We start from the raw sequence: 16797 nt of genomic DNA, 5'->3' as shown, positions 1-16797 counted from the left end.
CTTTTAAGAAGTAATCTGTGAGTCAGGGAAGAGACTTTAGGGATATGAAATGCGTGAAATTCAGTGAGTATCTTATGTGCAAACATACTTTCAAAAAAGTTCATAAAATTAATGACCCTGTCTAAAGAGTAACATCCATTTCTATCTGTAAACCCAGGAAAAAATTATTTTCTATTTTGATAAGATTGAGATGATCCATACGCAATTTTCTTTTTCTAGATGTGAACCTTGAACCTTTTGTCACATATGAGTACAGGATGGCTGCTTGGAATAGCTATGGAAGAGGTTTCAGTGACATTAGCAGAGCTGTCACTAAGCAAGATGTGCCACAGGGTGTGACTCCACCAAAATGGGCCAAAGTAGATAATCGGGAAGACATGATACTTCTGAACTGGGAGGAACCACTTCAACCAAATGGTATTGATACTTTTTCTTTTTTTAAAGTGTTCTTTCTATCATTCCAGTGACAGTGTTCCAAAATCACAAAAGATATCTTAATTAACCCTTGTCAGTGAAGTTGACATATTCCTAAACTCTGCAGGAAGGTTTTGTTCTAGGTTGCCACAGTTTTCATTGCAAGTAAGAGGAGAGACTTCTTCACAGAAGACAATTTAGTATGTCTTTACAAAGCACCAAAAAGCCACTTTTGAGAACAGTTGTAATAATAAGTGTGCAAATATGATCAGAAAATGACAATCACTCTAAAAGGTATTTGGGGATTTGGGGGTAGGGCTGGTGGTGCTTACATTTATTTCAGGAAATCTTGCTTATTATTTTCAAACTGCGAGGAAACTTGGACAATCTCTCACTAAAAACTGGGATCTACTCAGATGCTGATGCAGATGCTGAGGAATGTAACTGGTAATTGACATTTAGCATTTAATCAGAATGATTATCTGCTACTGTGGTCATGCAGATATTTCACTGAATGTTTTCTGTATGCAGAGTAGCTTATTATCCCACCACACAGGATCCCTCAGCTAACAAAAGGGAAAACTTTCTTTCTGCAATAGGTCTTATTATTCACTATATCATCCTGCGAAACGGAATCGAGCATTTTAGAGGAGCAGAAATGAGCTTCACAGACACCAGTGGGGTCCAGCCATACCAGGAGTATTCCTACCAGCTGAGAGCCTGCACTGTTGCTGGTTGCACGGACAGCAGCAAGGTTAGTGAAGTAGGATTCGTGGAAACTGGTGCCAGGATTTTATCAGCCAGTGTGGCAACATTGAAATGCTTTCAGGAAGGTGTAATTTGAAGACACACTGATTATTGAGTAAATAAAAAGAACCATCAATATTCTGATTTGGATTCAGCTACTGACACGTGAATATTTGGAACCCCATGTTGATACAAGCAAACGAAGGAACAAAGCAGTATCTCAGTCTTGGCAAAGCTGAAATTGCACTGTAGGAACTGATGTTTGTTAAAGAGAAAGCTGTACATGGCAGAAATAGAGTAAGGAATATTAAAATGTGCCTTCTCTAAACCTGGAAATTAAATTTTTGCTTCTCACTAGGAGGTCAATAGCCTCTTCCTCCTTGCTGTTTCTTAGATCATCTGCTTTAGTTATAGTCTATCAATTTGTTCAACAAACTTCTTACTCTTCCACTCCAGTGGAAAACCCTCCTTTCACTATATTACTCTTTTCTGGCTTTCTATATCTGCATCTGCTTCAGGCTTTACTGTTCCTTTGTGTGCAACCTGCCTCAGCTTCAGTTTTAAGCAAACAGAATCTCTTACCTCCCTTTCTCACAGTTTCATTTCCTTTTGTATCACTTTGAATCAAGGATGCCTTTCACGAACATTACTATTTAACCAGCTCTGGTTTTTATTCTGCAAAGTACCTGCCTTATTCATCATTTGCAAAAACGATTTCTTAAGTGACCTCTTTTTCACAATATTATTCTTGCCTCTTCAAAAATGAATTTCTAGGACTACAAGGGTAAGGTCTGTGGGGCAGAGGTGGGGAGTAATGAGTAATTGCTGGTGTTTAAATGTTTTCTTATTCATGCAAATCTCAGCCAGAAGTCTAAAATAAAAAAAACCACTGAAGCAGAGGGATGAAGATAAGTGGATAGTCCTTTGCCTGCACACAGAGCTGTAGTCTGGAAACTATTTAGGTACAGTTGCTGCAACCACTTACCTGATAATAAATCCTACTTGTTTCACTTGCCTGTAATTAAGGAGTTTACTTAAGTGTTGCAAACACTGAAGTCTGCAAGTGGAGACCGATTCCACCAAATGCACTAAGACAATATATTATAGAGGGCACATTTTATATTTACAGCATAATATAAATACTTTATGGTGGTAATAACAGAAAAAGAAAAGTGAGTCTCAAAGAGAAAATGGCCTTATTCACTTATTAAACCAATGTAATTTGGAAATGCCTGTTCTGTATCTGATGGTGGAGATGTGTCAATAGAAAATTACCTTTTCCCTTTTTTTTTTGTTTTGGTAGAAAGAACTTAACAAGCACAAACTTATCCTATCTTTCAAAATCTTTAGATCCCTTACAGAAGTTTGGAGTTGAAGATAACTACAATAGAGTTCAGATTGCATGGGATATATGGAGGCTTAGCCCCATGTTTACTGGTGCTTAAAATATATGAAATCAGGCAGTTAAAATGCAGAGACACTGACAAACCATATGGAAGAGAGTTATCAAGAGTTTTCAAGCAATACAGTTTTTGTTGTTTCACCCTTTGCCATACACTGCAGCTAAAACGTGGTGAACCTGTTGTGATAAATTGTAGACACAGACTTATGTAATGTATTCAAGGTCAGATTTCATTGTGAAAAAGGAGGAAAAAAGCAACTACTTCTCCAGCCCCTTGGTAATGATATGCCAGCCCAAACAACATTTTAAAACAAAAGTGACATTCTCATTGATCATGGTATCTAGTGTACTATTACATTAAATTGCTGTTTAATTCATATGTCTTCAGGTAGTTGCAGTCACTGTCCAAGGAGTCCCCGAGAGTGTTCAGCCTCCAGAAGTCAGTGCTCTGAACTCCACAGCATTGCATTTAAGCTGGGTTGCACCCAGGAAACCAAATGGGATCATCAGAGAGTACCAGATCAGCCAGCTGGGGAGAGGACTTATATACATTGATGCTGCAGGCAGAATGCAGCACACAGTGTCAGGTAAGGAGGCAGAGCTCTTTGACAGGCTAATGTTCTGTCCTTAAGATATAAGACAGTATTAATATATTAAAAATGCCACTTGTCAGTAACTTTGAAATCCTCAGCACTGTGCACACTTTGGAGTACTTTATCATGACTTTACATATCTTAAATTTATTTTTTTCCAATCTCTTTCATTTCTAGCTGCTGTTTGTTAAAATATTAATAGATTTAATTTCAAAATTTTAAAATAAATCTATCCAGCTCGATAGAAGATGCATGCTTTGTAGTGTGCTCAAGGACTTAGATATTCTGTGTAGGCCAGCCATCTCTTCATACAGATTCAACTCTCTCTTTTAACATCACTGATGTGCAGTAATGCTGTTGTGTAGCAGTATAGGATCAAGAAGGATCCAGTACTTTATGTCTGAGATAATAAAAAGGAAAGGAAGACAGGACCGGAAAGATCTCAAATTCTTTTTATAATATTATATATTGCTTATAGCCATTTTCTAAATATTTGATGAAAGAAGCTTCATTCCAGGGATTTTGCAAGAAAGTTTGGTTCAGACCTCAAATGTATTATTTTCACACATTCAATATTTAGTTATTTTTGAATATTACACTGAGTCAAAATTCCTCTTAAGAAATGCTTCTGTTGAACACAGAGCAGGAACATAACCATTATGGGATATCTTTTTTTTCACTCTTTGACCTCAGGTTGTTCATTAAATTTTTATATCTCACAAATGCATTAATTTTTCCCTAGTTTTCTTGCCCCACAAGTAGGAAATTTTAAGATTCGTATGTTGTACACACCATATGGCAGCCAGCCAAAGAGCAGAATTTGACATAGGGCAAATAAATCCTCTAGAGCATAGATGGCACTCTCAAATACCTCTCAAAGCCTGAGTCCTGAGTCAGGGTGGATCTCTTAGTTCTTTAAAAGATTTTGCCTCTACTGTCTCTTCTCACAGAGGAGCAAGATTGCTGTTCATCTTTGACAATATCATGCTCAAGTGTGAATACCCCATTCATCAATGGTGTATTACTCCCTATCTCCATATTCAGTGCTTCTGGACATGAGATATTAGCCAGAGTTGGTGGTACATGTTTTAGAATTGCTGTTGTAAGTTTAGACTCCAAAGAAGGAACATTCCAACAAGGAGTGATTTATTGAGCCCATTGAAAAATATTTCTCATGCTCCTCCAAGGCAGTTATATCTCCATTTTAATGCCAACAATACTTACCAGTTGGAAGGGAGAGGAAATGAAATTAATTCCTGAGAAACGAGGATCTTTTTTTTTTCTTTTGTGTGCCTGTTCTGTTAAGCCACTGTCCAGTGCAGCCATGTTAAGCCAGGAATGAAATAAGTGATCATTCCTCCTGACAGTCATAATCAAATCTTTTGCTGTTTTCTGCAGGAGCTTCCTTGGGTAATAATGTGGAATTCATGAGAGTGATTTAGCAATGTGGGTAATTATTGCTCTCTAAATTAAAAGAATACGATAAAAGAATCAAATTCACTTCATACATAATCTCTACTGTTTGAACTGTTTGTCTTATTCCCTGTGGATGGTTGTTTCGATTTTCCCATTATCCTTATGTTTTCTTTTTTTTTTCCCCTCTCCAAAACTGCCTGCTTTTCCCTGAGCAACAGTTGAACATTAATGAAGCTGTAGCATTAGTATTTGTGCAGACTTTGGATCTCGGGTCTCGCAAATAGCAGACATGAAGGCAAGCACCTTGCCACGGCACCATTGTCTTGCTGCTTATTTTTAATTACATCAAAGCTTTGGAAACATGATCCCACAAATGCTTTGTGGGAATAGCGGTGAATGTGCTCATCATGTGAAATCCATAAATTGCTTATAATCCTCTCAAGATGTTAAAAAAAGCATTAAGTAATTGAAGACAGGAAGTCCTCAGTTAATTATTTAGAGGTGTTATCAATGCTTTAAGCAAACTGAAGCATTTTCTGCTATCTCACTGAGTTGAATGCCACTGGGACCTAGGGGCAGCAGCCATCATCTTCTCATATTCTCTAATGCAAACAGCACATGGCAGCTTGTCAATAAAAGACCTTTTTATATCATTTATTACTGAACACTTCCAGTACCCTGTACAGAACAATTTGGATGACAGTTATGGCATTGTTTCACTTTGTGTTACTACTACTTTACAAATGGGCCTGCTAATGCTTTGCAGTGGGGCCAGGCAGAGGGTAAGACTGAGGAAAATAATTAGGGGAATTGTAAAAGAAAGCCAAGAGTGCCCTCTTCAGCAGCAGCAGGTGGGTTTATAGGAAAGGTTCTTCTCAACTCTCCTCTTTTAATACACTAAAGTTAATATCCCAAGTAAGAAGCTTTATCAACAATTTGCAGGATCAACCATTTTTTAGGTCAAAACCAAGAAAGATAATTAATATTTATTTTAGTAAAAGAAACAATAGTATGAATACTTTATGACTGAATAGTTTGAAATTCTTTCATCTGAACATATTCTCCATTTCAGGGCGATGAAAACTGAAGAGATACCTAAGTGTTGTCACTGGTCAAGTCTATTTCCATATGCAGCACTACGTCATTAATAATATTTATCTGAAAGAAACTCTTGGGGACGAAGGGGTTGTGTGAGGCTGTGGTCAGCAATCTGACATCCTCCCGAGTAAAATTCCCACAGCAGGGCCCAGGAGCGTTATCCTGGGAGCTAATTACTGACCTTGCTGGAGCCATACCCACAAATGGAGACAAGTAGTATCAGAAGGAATTGATTCAGCTAATAGAACAATGCATTCTTAAAAAAACCCCACTGTTCCACAGCCTTTTGGCAAATGACAAATGCTGTAACAATATCATAGATTGCTTAAGTTGACAAAAAAAAAATTAAATTCCCCACAATAATAAACCAAAAAAGAAGAGGAGGGGAGAAATATCTTCTAGTAAACAAACAAGTAGAGGCATTAGAAAAGCAAAATGCTGCTTATATTTCAAGACTATCTTACTTATTATTTTTATTATCAATCACATACATAGATTTACACAGAATTTTCCAAAGCATGCATAAGACAAAGCATCTAATGCAAAGCGTTACTAATCTAGATAGGAATTTGCTGTGACTGCTCCATATATGGCTAGAATTTCAGGTATCAGAATTTCACCAATAAATTTAGTGAAACCATGTGCTCTTTTTTTAATGCTCATTTTTCTCTTTAAAGTGTAGTTGTAAATGAGTATTGCTTTATTATGCATGTTTCCTTTAAAAGTGAACATGACTCCCTTTAGGGGAATTCAAGTAATTTGTTGCCACAGTAATCTTTTCTATCCTGAAATGTTAAATACTTGGCTTTCCTCCATGCCTTTGTCTCTTTCTAGTCTGCAACTGTCATTTTGTCCCTCCTTACTTTTATACACTGTCTTCAGATGATTTTTCTTCTCTTCCAATTCATGATTAGGTTACAGCAAGGGCTGTCCCTCTGAGTCATCTCTTTATTTTCTCTACTTCACATCTTGTTCAATTTGTTAAGCAGCCTGCATGTCTTCCATTCAGTATTTTACCTTCCTAGATAATTGCTGCTTCCTCTTTCATTCTATTTGTTTGTAATGTATTTTAATTAAAATATCTTGGTAGAGGATGTAAGCAAGGATTTGTTTATAAACAAAGATCTTGCACAGGCTTTTTTGTTGCCACAGAATTGCATTGTTCTTGAAATAATTCCATTTAGACACAGGAGCTACATCAAAACTATGCTGTTAAGACTACAAAGCCACATGCTTAAAAATTGACCTGTATAATACCTATGAATTGACCTGTATAATCCTAATTCAGCCTCTTCCACACAAACAGTCTACATTACACAGCAGTACATTATTTGTTCTTAGGCCTACTGTCTCATTCAGTCCTCAATCTGTGCATCTTCCAGGGAGGAATAAAATGAATCTCCTGTATGGAGAACTGCTGCCTCAGCTTTGACTGTATTTAGTGGACTAATTCCTTCTGGGGGTCTCAGTGGAGATGGGCCTAATTCTGCTTCTGCCCAGAGCTGCATTTTCTTTCAAGGAGGCAGGAACATTGGAAGGTGGAGCACAGTGAGGGAGACAACTGGGACAGTGCCAGCACAGAGGGACCAACCGTGGATCACTGAGGGGCTGGTGGCAATGACTGCCAAAGGGAGTGTCCTGATATCCAGGGCTTCCATATTTATTCAAGCTGTGGTACTGGGGAAGGCACATCTCAGTCTTTCACAGTTACAACCACATCCTCTTCATTTTCATTACCCTGACTGAGACCTGAATTTCCTGAGCTCTCAGAGCTGCAGCTGAAGGCACCAGTTGTGCTTGAATACATAAAGTTTTGCATAGCACCGGGTAGTCTGAGAGCCAGGTCCTAGGCATCCCAAATGGCTTCCTGGCAGCTCCAAGGAGATTTTTGGTTCTCTCAGTCTCTTTGAGTTGGTATCCTGATTCTAGAGAAATCATTCTCTTTTCTTTTTTTGAGTTTATGTGGTTTTTATGGAGTTGGTTGGGTTGGTGGGGGTTTTTTTGGGTTTTTTTGGGGGGTTTTTTTGGTTGTTGTTTTTTTTTGGGGTTTTTTTTTTGTGGTTTTTTTTTTTTTTTTTTTTGGTGGTGGTGGTGGTTTGTTTTGTTTTGTTTTTTTGGGTTTTTTTTTTGGTTTTTTGTTTTGTTTTGGTATTGTTTTAAGACATTTGGAATGCTCAGCAGGTTGGTGTTAGTAAAGCCTCTGTACACTCTAAGGCTGGACACTAAAAGAAAAAGTCTTAAATTACAATTAATCAGGCCAGAGACCACATGATGGAAAGTTTTAGAAAGGACTGTGCCACAAAGTCTGTGAACAAAAGGGGATCAGTTTGTATTGTACAATGTCCTGGCACTGGGATTTCCTAGTTTCTGAGTGTTTAGTTTTGCAATTTTAATATTTTCAGAGAGATTTTGTGTATAATATGTTTCTTCTTGTACTTTTTGTATCCTTTACATTCAGCAACAGGAATCTTTATTTGTATTGTGACGTCTTAACAAGGGGATCCTTGAAAATTTGAGAAAAGGGTTTTCAGTGCTTGTGCCTGGTGATATCTTAAAGATCAATTTTGAGAAATATGCAAAGGAGTAGCTTAGCAAAGGTGCTGTGTTGTGGCCTGGAGGGTGCTGTGTGAGGAAGGCTGATCATCAGTTCAAGCTGAGCTCTAAGGTGATCTCACAGTCATCTGTATCTTTAACAATTTACCTACAAGAAGCTTTTAATGGTTAATAATTGGCTATTCTAAAAACTGACTATCTTAGCCTAATTATGAGTGCAATTTTATGAGAGTCCCAAAATTCTTAAGCCACAGGCAATTTGATGTCAAATCTGAAGTCATCGACACACAGCACAAGGGTGTTTGAAGATTTCCAAGAAAAAGGCAAAGCAATATATTCTCTCTCATCTCATTCAATGATGTCCAGCATAGAGGATTTGAGTTAAAAAAAAGTTTTAAGAAATTACAAGTAACTAAAATTAATATCTTGTAAGGAGGGCTTGGTTGTCAGTTCAGCTTCTGCCTGCTTTGTAGCATTTATTGTAAAGTCTGAATCAAATAGGAGAAAAAATGGAGGGAAAATTAAAAAATAGAAATTGGGAAAGTGGCAGAAGTATCCTTAGACTTGGTTGCAATATAGTAGAAGGTTTCATGTGCAAGTGAGAATTTTATTATCTTATTATTGCAAATATATTTGTAATAAATTTTCAAAACATTACAGAATATTCAGCTTTTCAAGTCTAAAACTCTAAGCAATGAACTTTCAGGTGTTTTTCTGCATTGCAAGTGCATCTAATTGTTTTGATTTAAAGCTGATTCAGATATATGAGGGATATCCATAGATCCATTGCACCATAGACAGACATTCAGTCTGAATTGTTTTGTTTGGTCTTTTAAATCAGTAGAGGACATACGTCTAAATTAGCGAGAATTCACCATTTCTGGATTGTTCATGTGTAATATAAGAATAGTTCACACTTTATGTTTGCCAAAAATTCTAAAAGTTAACTTTAGGTCCAGTAACTTTCTATGCAGAGATATAATTCTTGGAATGATTGATGTCAACATCTCAGCCTAACCTCTGTTTGCTCTTTCTAGGTCTGCAGCCATACACTAATTACAGCTTTGTGCTTATTGCATGCACATCTGCTGGGTGTGCTTCCAGCCAGCCACTTTCAGGTCAAACTTTACAAGCTGCTCCTCATGGTAAGGGAGAAAGTCATTCTTATAGAACTGCAAAGACATGGTCGTACAGGCTTGTATTTTCTGACGGATTAACAAGGTGCACAACTCCACTGTCATCCATCAAGCTATCATGTAGAAATTTACACAAGAGAATATATTTCTCTTGGAGTTTTTTGTATCTTGCCACATTCTCTTTACTGCCTGGCACTGCATTTCTACTTTCTTTTTGTGAAAATTTTCCCAAATTCATCTCTAAGTTCATTAGCTTCATTAACGAAGTTAGAATTAGAGGATTAATATTTTTTAAAGCACAAATAAATATGCAGAGACTTCTAGGCATATAAAGGCTGAAGCCTTTGACCTCGTTCTCCATTAATCTTTACCTTGTCTAACTGCTTGCATTTGTTATAGGATAAATACAGAAAGTGTATTAAATTCTGTCTTTCTCCCTGGTAGTGTCTTATGTTTTCATTACATTGCTGAAAACAACAGCATGAGTAGGGGAAAATAAAAAAAAAAACCTCTTTTGAGTTTCTGTCATAAAATTAAAATAGTGTAATTTTGATTTTAATAGGGGTATGGCCAAAACCTCATCATATCATAGTCAGCTCAACAGAAGTGGAAATGTACTGGAGCGAACCAAAGGAACCCAATGGACTCATTACTCATTATCGACTATTCCGTGATGGAGAGCAGATTTTCCTGGGTGGCAGTACAGACCTGAATTTCACAGATGTTAACCTGCAGCCTAACAGTAGGTAAGGCATGTTAAAGAGCTCTGGTAACAGGTGAAAGGCCTTGAAAAACATAGGCACTTGTGTAAGTGAAATGTACAAAATATAACTTATTGTGGACAAAAGAAAACTCTCTTACGATATTACTTTGTTAGTGAAAATCATTGGAGCACTTTTAGTTTTTCAAATGTTAAAAAGACCTTAATCAGAGAACTTCTACTTTTTGGTTTTTTTTTTTTTTTTTTTGAGAATAGGTCGGTCTGATTCAAAGAAGCAAAGATTTTCTTTTTCTTTTTTTTTTTTTTTCATGGTTTGTTGGTAGCTCAGTGGTAGGTGCTTTTCCATCACGGAATAAACTCTGAAAAATTTCAGGTTTTATATGACAAACAGCACTGCACCTGGTATCTAATATTTCAGTGCATATTGAACATATAGGCTCAAAAGTGACTGCTGGTATTTTTATAGAAGTTATTATGAAATTAGTTTTGACACTTTTTGAGCCAATGCTTCTCTTTCTTATGTAAGCTAATTTGAATTTTAGTATTAGTATAGTATTTAGTATTAGTATTTTAGTTTTGATATTCAAGGTTCTATGATAATTATTATTCTAAGTTACTTTTCTCATATTAAGAAAACTTAAATGTGAAAATCTTGACTAATGCAGTACTTGTAATACTCATTGTATTCACTTTAAATCGGTGAAAATAGAAATGTTCTGTTACTGATGTGCCTAAAGCTTCTAACTGCAGTGTCTACTGATTTTTTTGTGTTTGTGCAGATATGTTTACCAGCTGGAAGCCAGCACTTGGGGCGGCAGCAACACCAGTGATAAATATGTTATACAAACACCAGTAGGAACACCAGAGAAAATTCATGTCCCATATAATGTCACAGTAATTGATGCATATTCTATATTTCTAGCTTGGGACGTGCCAGGTAAAAATGTATTTCTGTGTAGTACTGTGTAGAAAAATGAAAGGATTGAAAAATTAGTATATCCAGGTAGGCAGCTGAATCATTCTGATATTTTTATTCTTCATATTTGGTTTTAGTGTTTGTGATTTAATAACCAGCATCTAAAGCTCCTATTTCCTAGAGACATATTATTTTAATAATATTGACCTAGATAATTGACATGGGTATTGTGAGGTTTAGCTGAGCAAAACCCTGCATGCTTTGGTGTCATGAACTATTACTGAGTGCAAATATTAAGGAAAAAACCCATCAAATTATAAGTTTTCTCTTCTGTTATAACCAACCTGAGTTATCACTGGGGAAACTGACAACCTTTTAGGTTGTGTGACAGAGATCCTGTACTAGCTTTGACCTGACTGAGTGGATTTTACTTGCCCGAGCTCCATAGTGTTATGTGGATTAGTTACTTTGCAGGATGGTGGGTCAGCGAAGGTCCAGAAGTATTTTTCCTCTAGTTACTCTTCTGAACATGATCAGGTGGCCTTCACCTGCTACAAAGCTGAGTTAGCAAGGAATAATTGAATTATTGTATCTTTTTATAAGAGAAACAATGCAATGTTTCATCAGTATCATAGCTTAAGTGATTGGTACACTTTACTGATGTTATGAAAATTATATCCTGTATTTATTGTGGGACAATGAGAGCCTTGTAATGAACAATCTTTTGTCTAGTGTACTTCATCTCCAACAAGGTGTTTTCTAGTTTGTAGATACTGGGTTTTTTCAGTTAAAATTACATTAGTTTTTTTAGAAACTTCAGATGTTTGCATATTCCAATATTAACCATCATTGTTTTATCAATGAATTCATGGGAGTTTTAAATATATCCTCTTCCTAATTATTTAAGATTTTCTATCCTTGCTTAGCAAGGGTCAATTGGCATTAAAAATAAAGTCACCTGGAAAAGGTATTTTGCTTTCAAGACTGGGATTGCAAGTATTGTGGCAGCGCTTAGTAGTGCTCACCCTACCCATTTAAGCAATGATTAATAAATCTATAATACCCTGAGCTGTCAATCTTTTAGTTTTCAGGAGCACAAAATCCATTATAGAAATGCTATAATATATGAAAAAGATTAAAATCTTAAATTAAACTTTTCCCCCTACTGCCTGAAAGGATTTAGAACCCTGCAGAAGGCAGGTGAATTCAAATGGCATATAATCTACAGTTGGTTTTATTGGAAAGTGACTCATGCTGTATTATAGTTTTGATAATAAATATAATTTAAGGTACAAAATATTCAGCAACATTATAAATAGATTTAAAACATAAGAATGTGTTGGAATAGCATAGGATGTGAAGAGTGAGGTGTTTCCCAGAAAAGCTTGTCCTTGTTCTAGACCTTTTCCAGCTGCTTAAATTCCTGTTACTCACAGTAGGTTACAAGCCTGCGAGAAGAACCAGGCTCTGTCTAGTACATTTGCTTATGTTGCAATTAAGATTATGCATACAAAGGTCCATCTGTTCCTGAAAGCACACAGTCAGAGGGATGAGGAGGAGTCTGGACATTATGGATCTGCAGAAGATGTGGGGCTGATGTATTCACACATCTGCAGAAATTATTCTCCTCAGACAGGAAAGAAACATGTCGTTCCGTCTAGATACTGGGACTCATCTTGAACACTTATCTCACTTGTATGGATATTTGATAGCTTAGACCCTTCTTCTTTGCCTTCTTGTTGTGGGACTAATTATTTAGGGTTTTAAATATGAAGAGGGGATTTTCATACTGTGCTTCTGTTGGGTATTGTCCTGGTATCAGGTAGAACAGAGTCCATTTTCTTCCTAGTTAAGAAAAACACAGGAAAGCGAATCTTGCTGTTCCTTTTATTTTAGCACTTCAGGGCCACTAGCTGATCTTATAAGAATGGGGAGTACTAACAGCTGAGGAATGTTACTGAATGTTACTGATATTTACAATGCTACTAATGCTGCTAAAACCTGTGGGCAGAAGCCTAGTTCTATGCAGAAACTGGGAAACTAATTCTTGACCTGTTATAATCCTGCTTTGTGCTCAGTCTGAGGTCCTTTGTGCTTCTAGAGTTATTTTTTTTTTTTCCTTAAGACTGCAGAGGTGGAGGTTTATTCTGGAAATTCTGATCTGGAATAGCATAGATCCATTAACATGTCCTATCATACTGGTGTATGGGGTCACATATATCCCCAGCTTGGTGGGTTGCCTAAAGTGTTTACTGCTTCTTGTCCTTATTTATGTCCATGTATATAGAGTAACTATTTTTCTTTTTTTCTGCTCTATTGCCTTTCTGTCTCACAATAGGCTATATTGAGGCAACATAGGTTTTCCTTATAATCTTAGAGTCCACCTTTACTTATAAGGATTGTCAGAATTGGTAGTCACTCTTGGACAAAACTGTTCTTTTTCTGGTATAGACTTGATGTCAAAAACAGTGTTTTTAATTAACAAAGTTTTGATGACAAGGTACTTGTTCATAGTGTCTTCCTGTCTGTGGATATCAGAACTGCTTTGGCATTCTGTCTTATCTGCTGTAATAAATTTGGATCAAATAATCACCCTCAGGATTAATTATGGACACATACTATGACACAGACCTTCCTTTTGGATGGTTTAATTATAATGCTTCAGCATCTGTAATATATCTAAACCTTGTGACTATAGATATGCAGCATTTCAAAACTCCTGAATTAGCTAAAGAGCAAGGTGGCCCAGTAGTGGTTAAAGTGATGGATTCAGAAGAAAATGTTTGACACACCTCGCTCACTGTGGAAAATAGGGCTTTATTCTCTAAAATAGGTATTCCATTATCTTGTGTGGCATTGCCTCAGTGCACAGACTTCAGAGGGAGGGTACATTTCACTGATATGCTACAAAAGGATATGTTACAATTATTATAGAATAACTATTAGTGCCATGGATAGAGACAGAAAAGCCAAATGGAAAAAAAAAAACCTCCACCACATAATTTCCCCAAGATATATCCATAAATGTTATTGATAGGTAGGCAGGTAACTATCCTACATTCCAGCTCATTGACAACCCCACTAGGGACCTGATTCTTCTGGGTGTCCTCAGTTATTGCTGGTGGTAACTTGAAAGCTGAACATGCCCAAAATCCTATCCTCTGCTCCTAGGATACCTGCTTCATATGTTAATGATCATCTGGATTAAAATATTTTCTTCTTCATCATGTTGCAACATTCTATCCACGTCTGGGTTTGTTTATCAGTTAGTGTAGGAGAAGGGAATACAGGTGACTCAGCCCTGATGAGTAATGGCTATATCCAGTAAGGATGAGTGAGACAAAAGAGGGGGTTGGCTGGTAAGGGGAGGATCATCATGGAGGAGGAACTTTGAGGAGCATGAAGGAGAGAGCCATGAAGCAGGATCCTGGGGAGAGAGAATCACTGCTGTGAGGTCAGTCTGGGTTTGCAACTAGAGCCTGTTGTTGGAACCTGCAGTCATAGTCTAGCCAGGTAAAAGCCTGCATTCAGAGTCTGAAAACCAATACATGGAGTCATAGTTTAGCAGGAAATAACCAGCAGACAGAAGCTGCAAAGAAAACCTACAGTAGGAGCTTGCTGCAGCCAGAATCAGTGAATAGCTGGAGTTGACTAAGCTGCGAAGAGGAATGAACCAGGAGTCTTTTTATGCTGTGTTGAACAAGAAGTCTGCCTTGGCTAATTTTTACTCTCTGATAAGAGATTTTTGATAAGCCAATATTTCATTCTCTCATTTTCGGTTTTTTAAAGTAAATTATTGTTTGCTGCACCTCACTCTAGGACAAGCTTTTCAAGCTCAATATCCAAAGTTCTGAATCTTGCAAACAGTCCACATCTCCAGCTGTTACTGTTTCCCGAGTCTTGGTGGGAATACTTGATGCAACCAGATTGAGACATCTGGATGTTTGAAGCATAATGTAAATAGTTACTCACAGGAAGCCAAATAGATAGTTTTGGGGTTTTTTTAATTTAAATATTAAAATATAACTTTAAAAGACATGATGATCGTGTTTCAGTATTTGTTTCCTATAAGTAAAAAAGTTTAACTATTTTGCTTTAATTGTGATTGGATTTCACATCATAGTAAATAATTTTTCAGTAATTAACTTCAAACAGATTCTGGGTGACAAGTCTGTAAGTCTGTGGCTTTTTACCCCCAGTTTTAAGCATCTTGTGCTGCAAATTCTACTTTTGACCTAGCCTAGTTTTGAAGTACACAGAGCCGTCAAACCTAATTTGCAGAGTTTTGCACAGAATTGTTCATTAAATGTTATCCAAATATGCCCACAAAAACCCAGGGTTTCATTTGATTGATTTATCCCATTGCAAAATGTGCACCTGCTGTGAAATGAAGTCACAGAGAAAAAAAAAAGGGGAATAATTTAACTTTTTTATTTGTAAAGATAATCAGGGTTTTCCTGATTACATCTTAACTTCATAAATGTTAAATAACCTATCAGCATCTAGTTGTTGTAAATTATGAAAAAGAGTATTGCTGAGAATATTAACCAACTAAATCCTTGTTCTTTAGTGAACATGAAAATGTGTTATGGCAGGTTGTCATTGTGCTCATGGTAACTTTGACACCAAATAACAAAACTGCCATTTGCATTTAGGGTAAATTGGTTCACTTGTGCTTTTACGGTTCCTTTTATTCTGACATAAATTTATGAACTCTGGAACTAACCAAGTCGTGTGGTTTCCCAGATGACTTTAACAAATATGCCCATTTCATTTCCTTCAGTCATCAGAGCACACAAGGTAGTGGTTTCAGACTGGCTGCAGATGCTGAAGGCTGTTCTGAAAGAAAGAGGTTTTTTAACAAGTTTCTGTGTTGTAAGAATATATATTATAATTTTTCAGATTAGGAAGTGATCCTTTGATCTTCGTGGTCAGTGAATCTGATCAAAGTGTAGAAGGATTCCATTGGACACTGGAATTTTTCAGGATGCATATGTGATTTTATTTACAATTTCATTTTGACTTCCTGAGAGTATGTTTTCTCCTGAGCATATTTATTGTTGGTATCATGCCTAATATAGTGCAGCTTTTAGCAGAATTTTAAGATTTTGTGTTTCAGGTGTGAGGTGGTGTTTTTTTAATAATTTTTGATATGGACTGAACACTGTCCAGTGTTATAGGACAGGTCATTTACTTTGAAATAGGTGTCCTTTGCTGCATACTGATAGCTGGAATCACCTGTCCTTGTTCGTATTTAATCTTCCTTGAGAAATCAAGCATTCTGAATAGTTTCAAAGATTTCTGGTGATTTTTGCCTAGAATTAATGCACTGATCAGATGCAAAAAACCAAATTATATCACTCTCATAAAGGAGTGGATTTTTCTGGCTGAAATATCAGGTCAGTTTTCAGGACTGGAAAAGAAGGGCACCTTAACTAGGAAGTTAGAAAAGGTTTCTATTGGTGTGCTCTGTACCATTTCAAACTCTTTCAGATATTCTGTTCTATCCTTTACAGACAGTCCAATTGTAGGGTGGAAATATTACTACTAATAGTAGTAATAATAATAATAATTTATATTTAACAATATATTTTTAATTACTGGTAAAATTTTACACTGCAAACTCAAGTACACTCTTCTGGAGCATTTCATCTTCCATATATCAGGCAAAAAATAATTTTCTTTGATGCAAAACCAATCTACTTCAAGATCACCTCTCAGAGGCACACTCTGTAACATTGTCCTTGATTTAAAAAGTTGTATTTCTGTTATTCCATTCTTAATTATTAGATCTTGGTATT

General features: G+C 36.5%; 1 protein-coding gene across 1 annotated transcript in view; it reads left to right on the top strand.

The window, feature by feature from the left end:
- USH2A (usherin) overlaps window positions 1-16797 on the top strand; it is a gene marked incomplete at its 5' end in the record, with an annotated part of 372289 nt that overhangs the window by 289182 nt on the left and 66310 nt on the right. The window contains 6 exons of the mRNA XM_083856830.1: window positions 220-417; window positions 1014-1172; window positions 2956-3150; window positions 9261-9368; window positions 9922-10105; window positions 10860-11017. Of these exons, the coding sequence (XP_083712956.1) occupies window positions 220-417; window positions 1014-1172; window positions 2956-3150; window positions 9261-9368; window positions 9922-10105; window positions 10860-11017 (1002 nt within the window). The remainder of the gene's footprint in view (window positions 1-219; window positions 418-1013; window positions 1173-2955; window positions 3151-9260; window positions 9369-9921; window positions 10106-10859; window positions 11018-16797) is intronic.

Source organism: Zosterops lateralis, assembly GCF_965231275.1.
Source record: "Zosterops lateralis genome assembly, chromosome: 3".
NCBI lineage: Eukaryota > Metazoa > Chordata > Aves > Passeriformes > Zosteropidae > Zosterops > Zosterops lateralis.
Note: the sequence above shows the minus strand (reverse complement) of the source record. Positions and strands in the feature narration are given on the sequence as shown.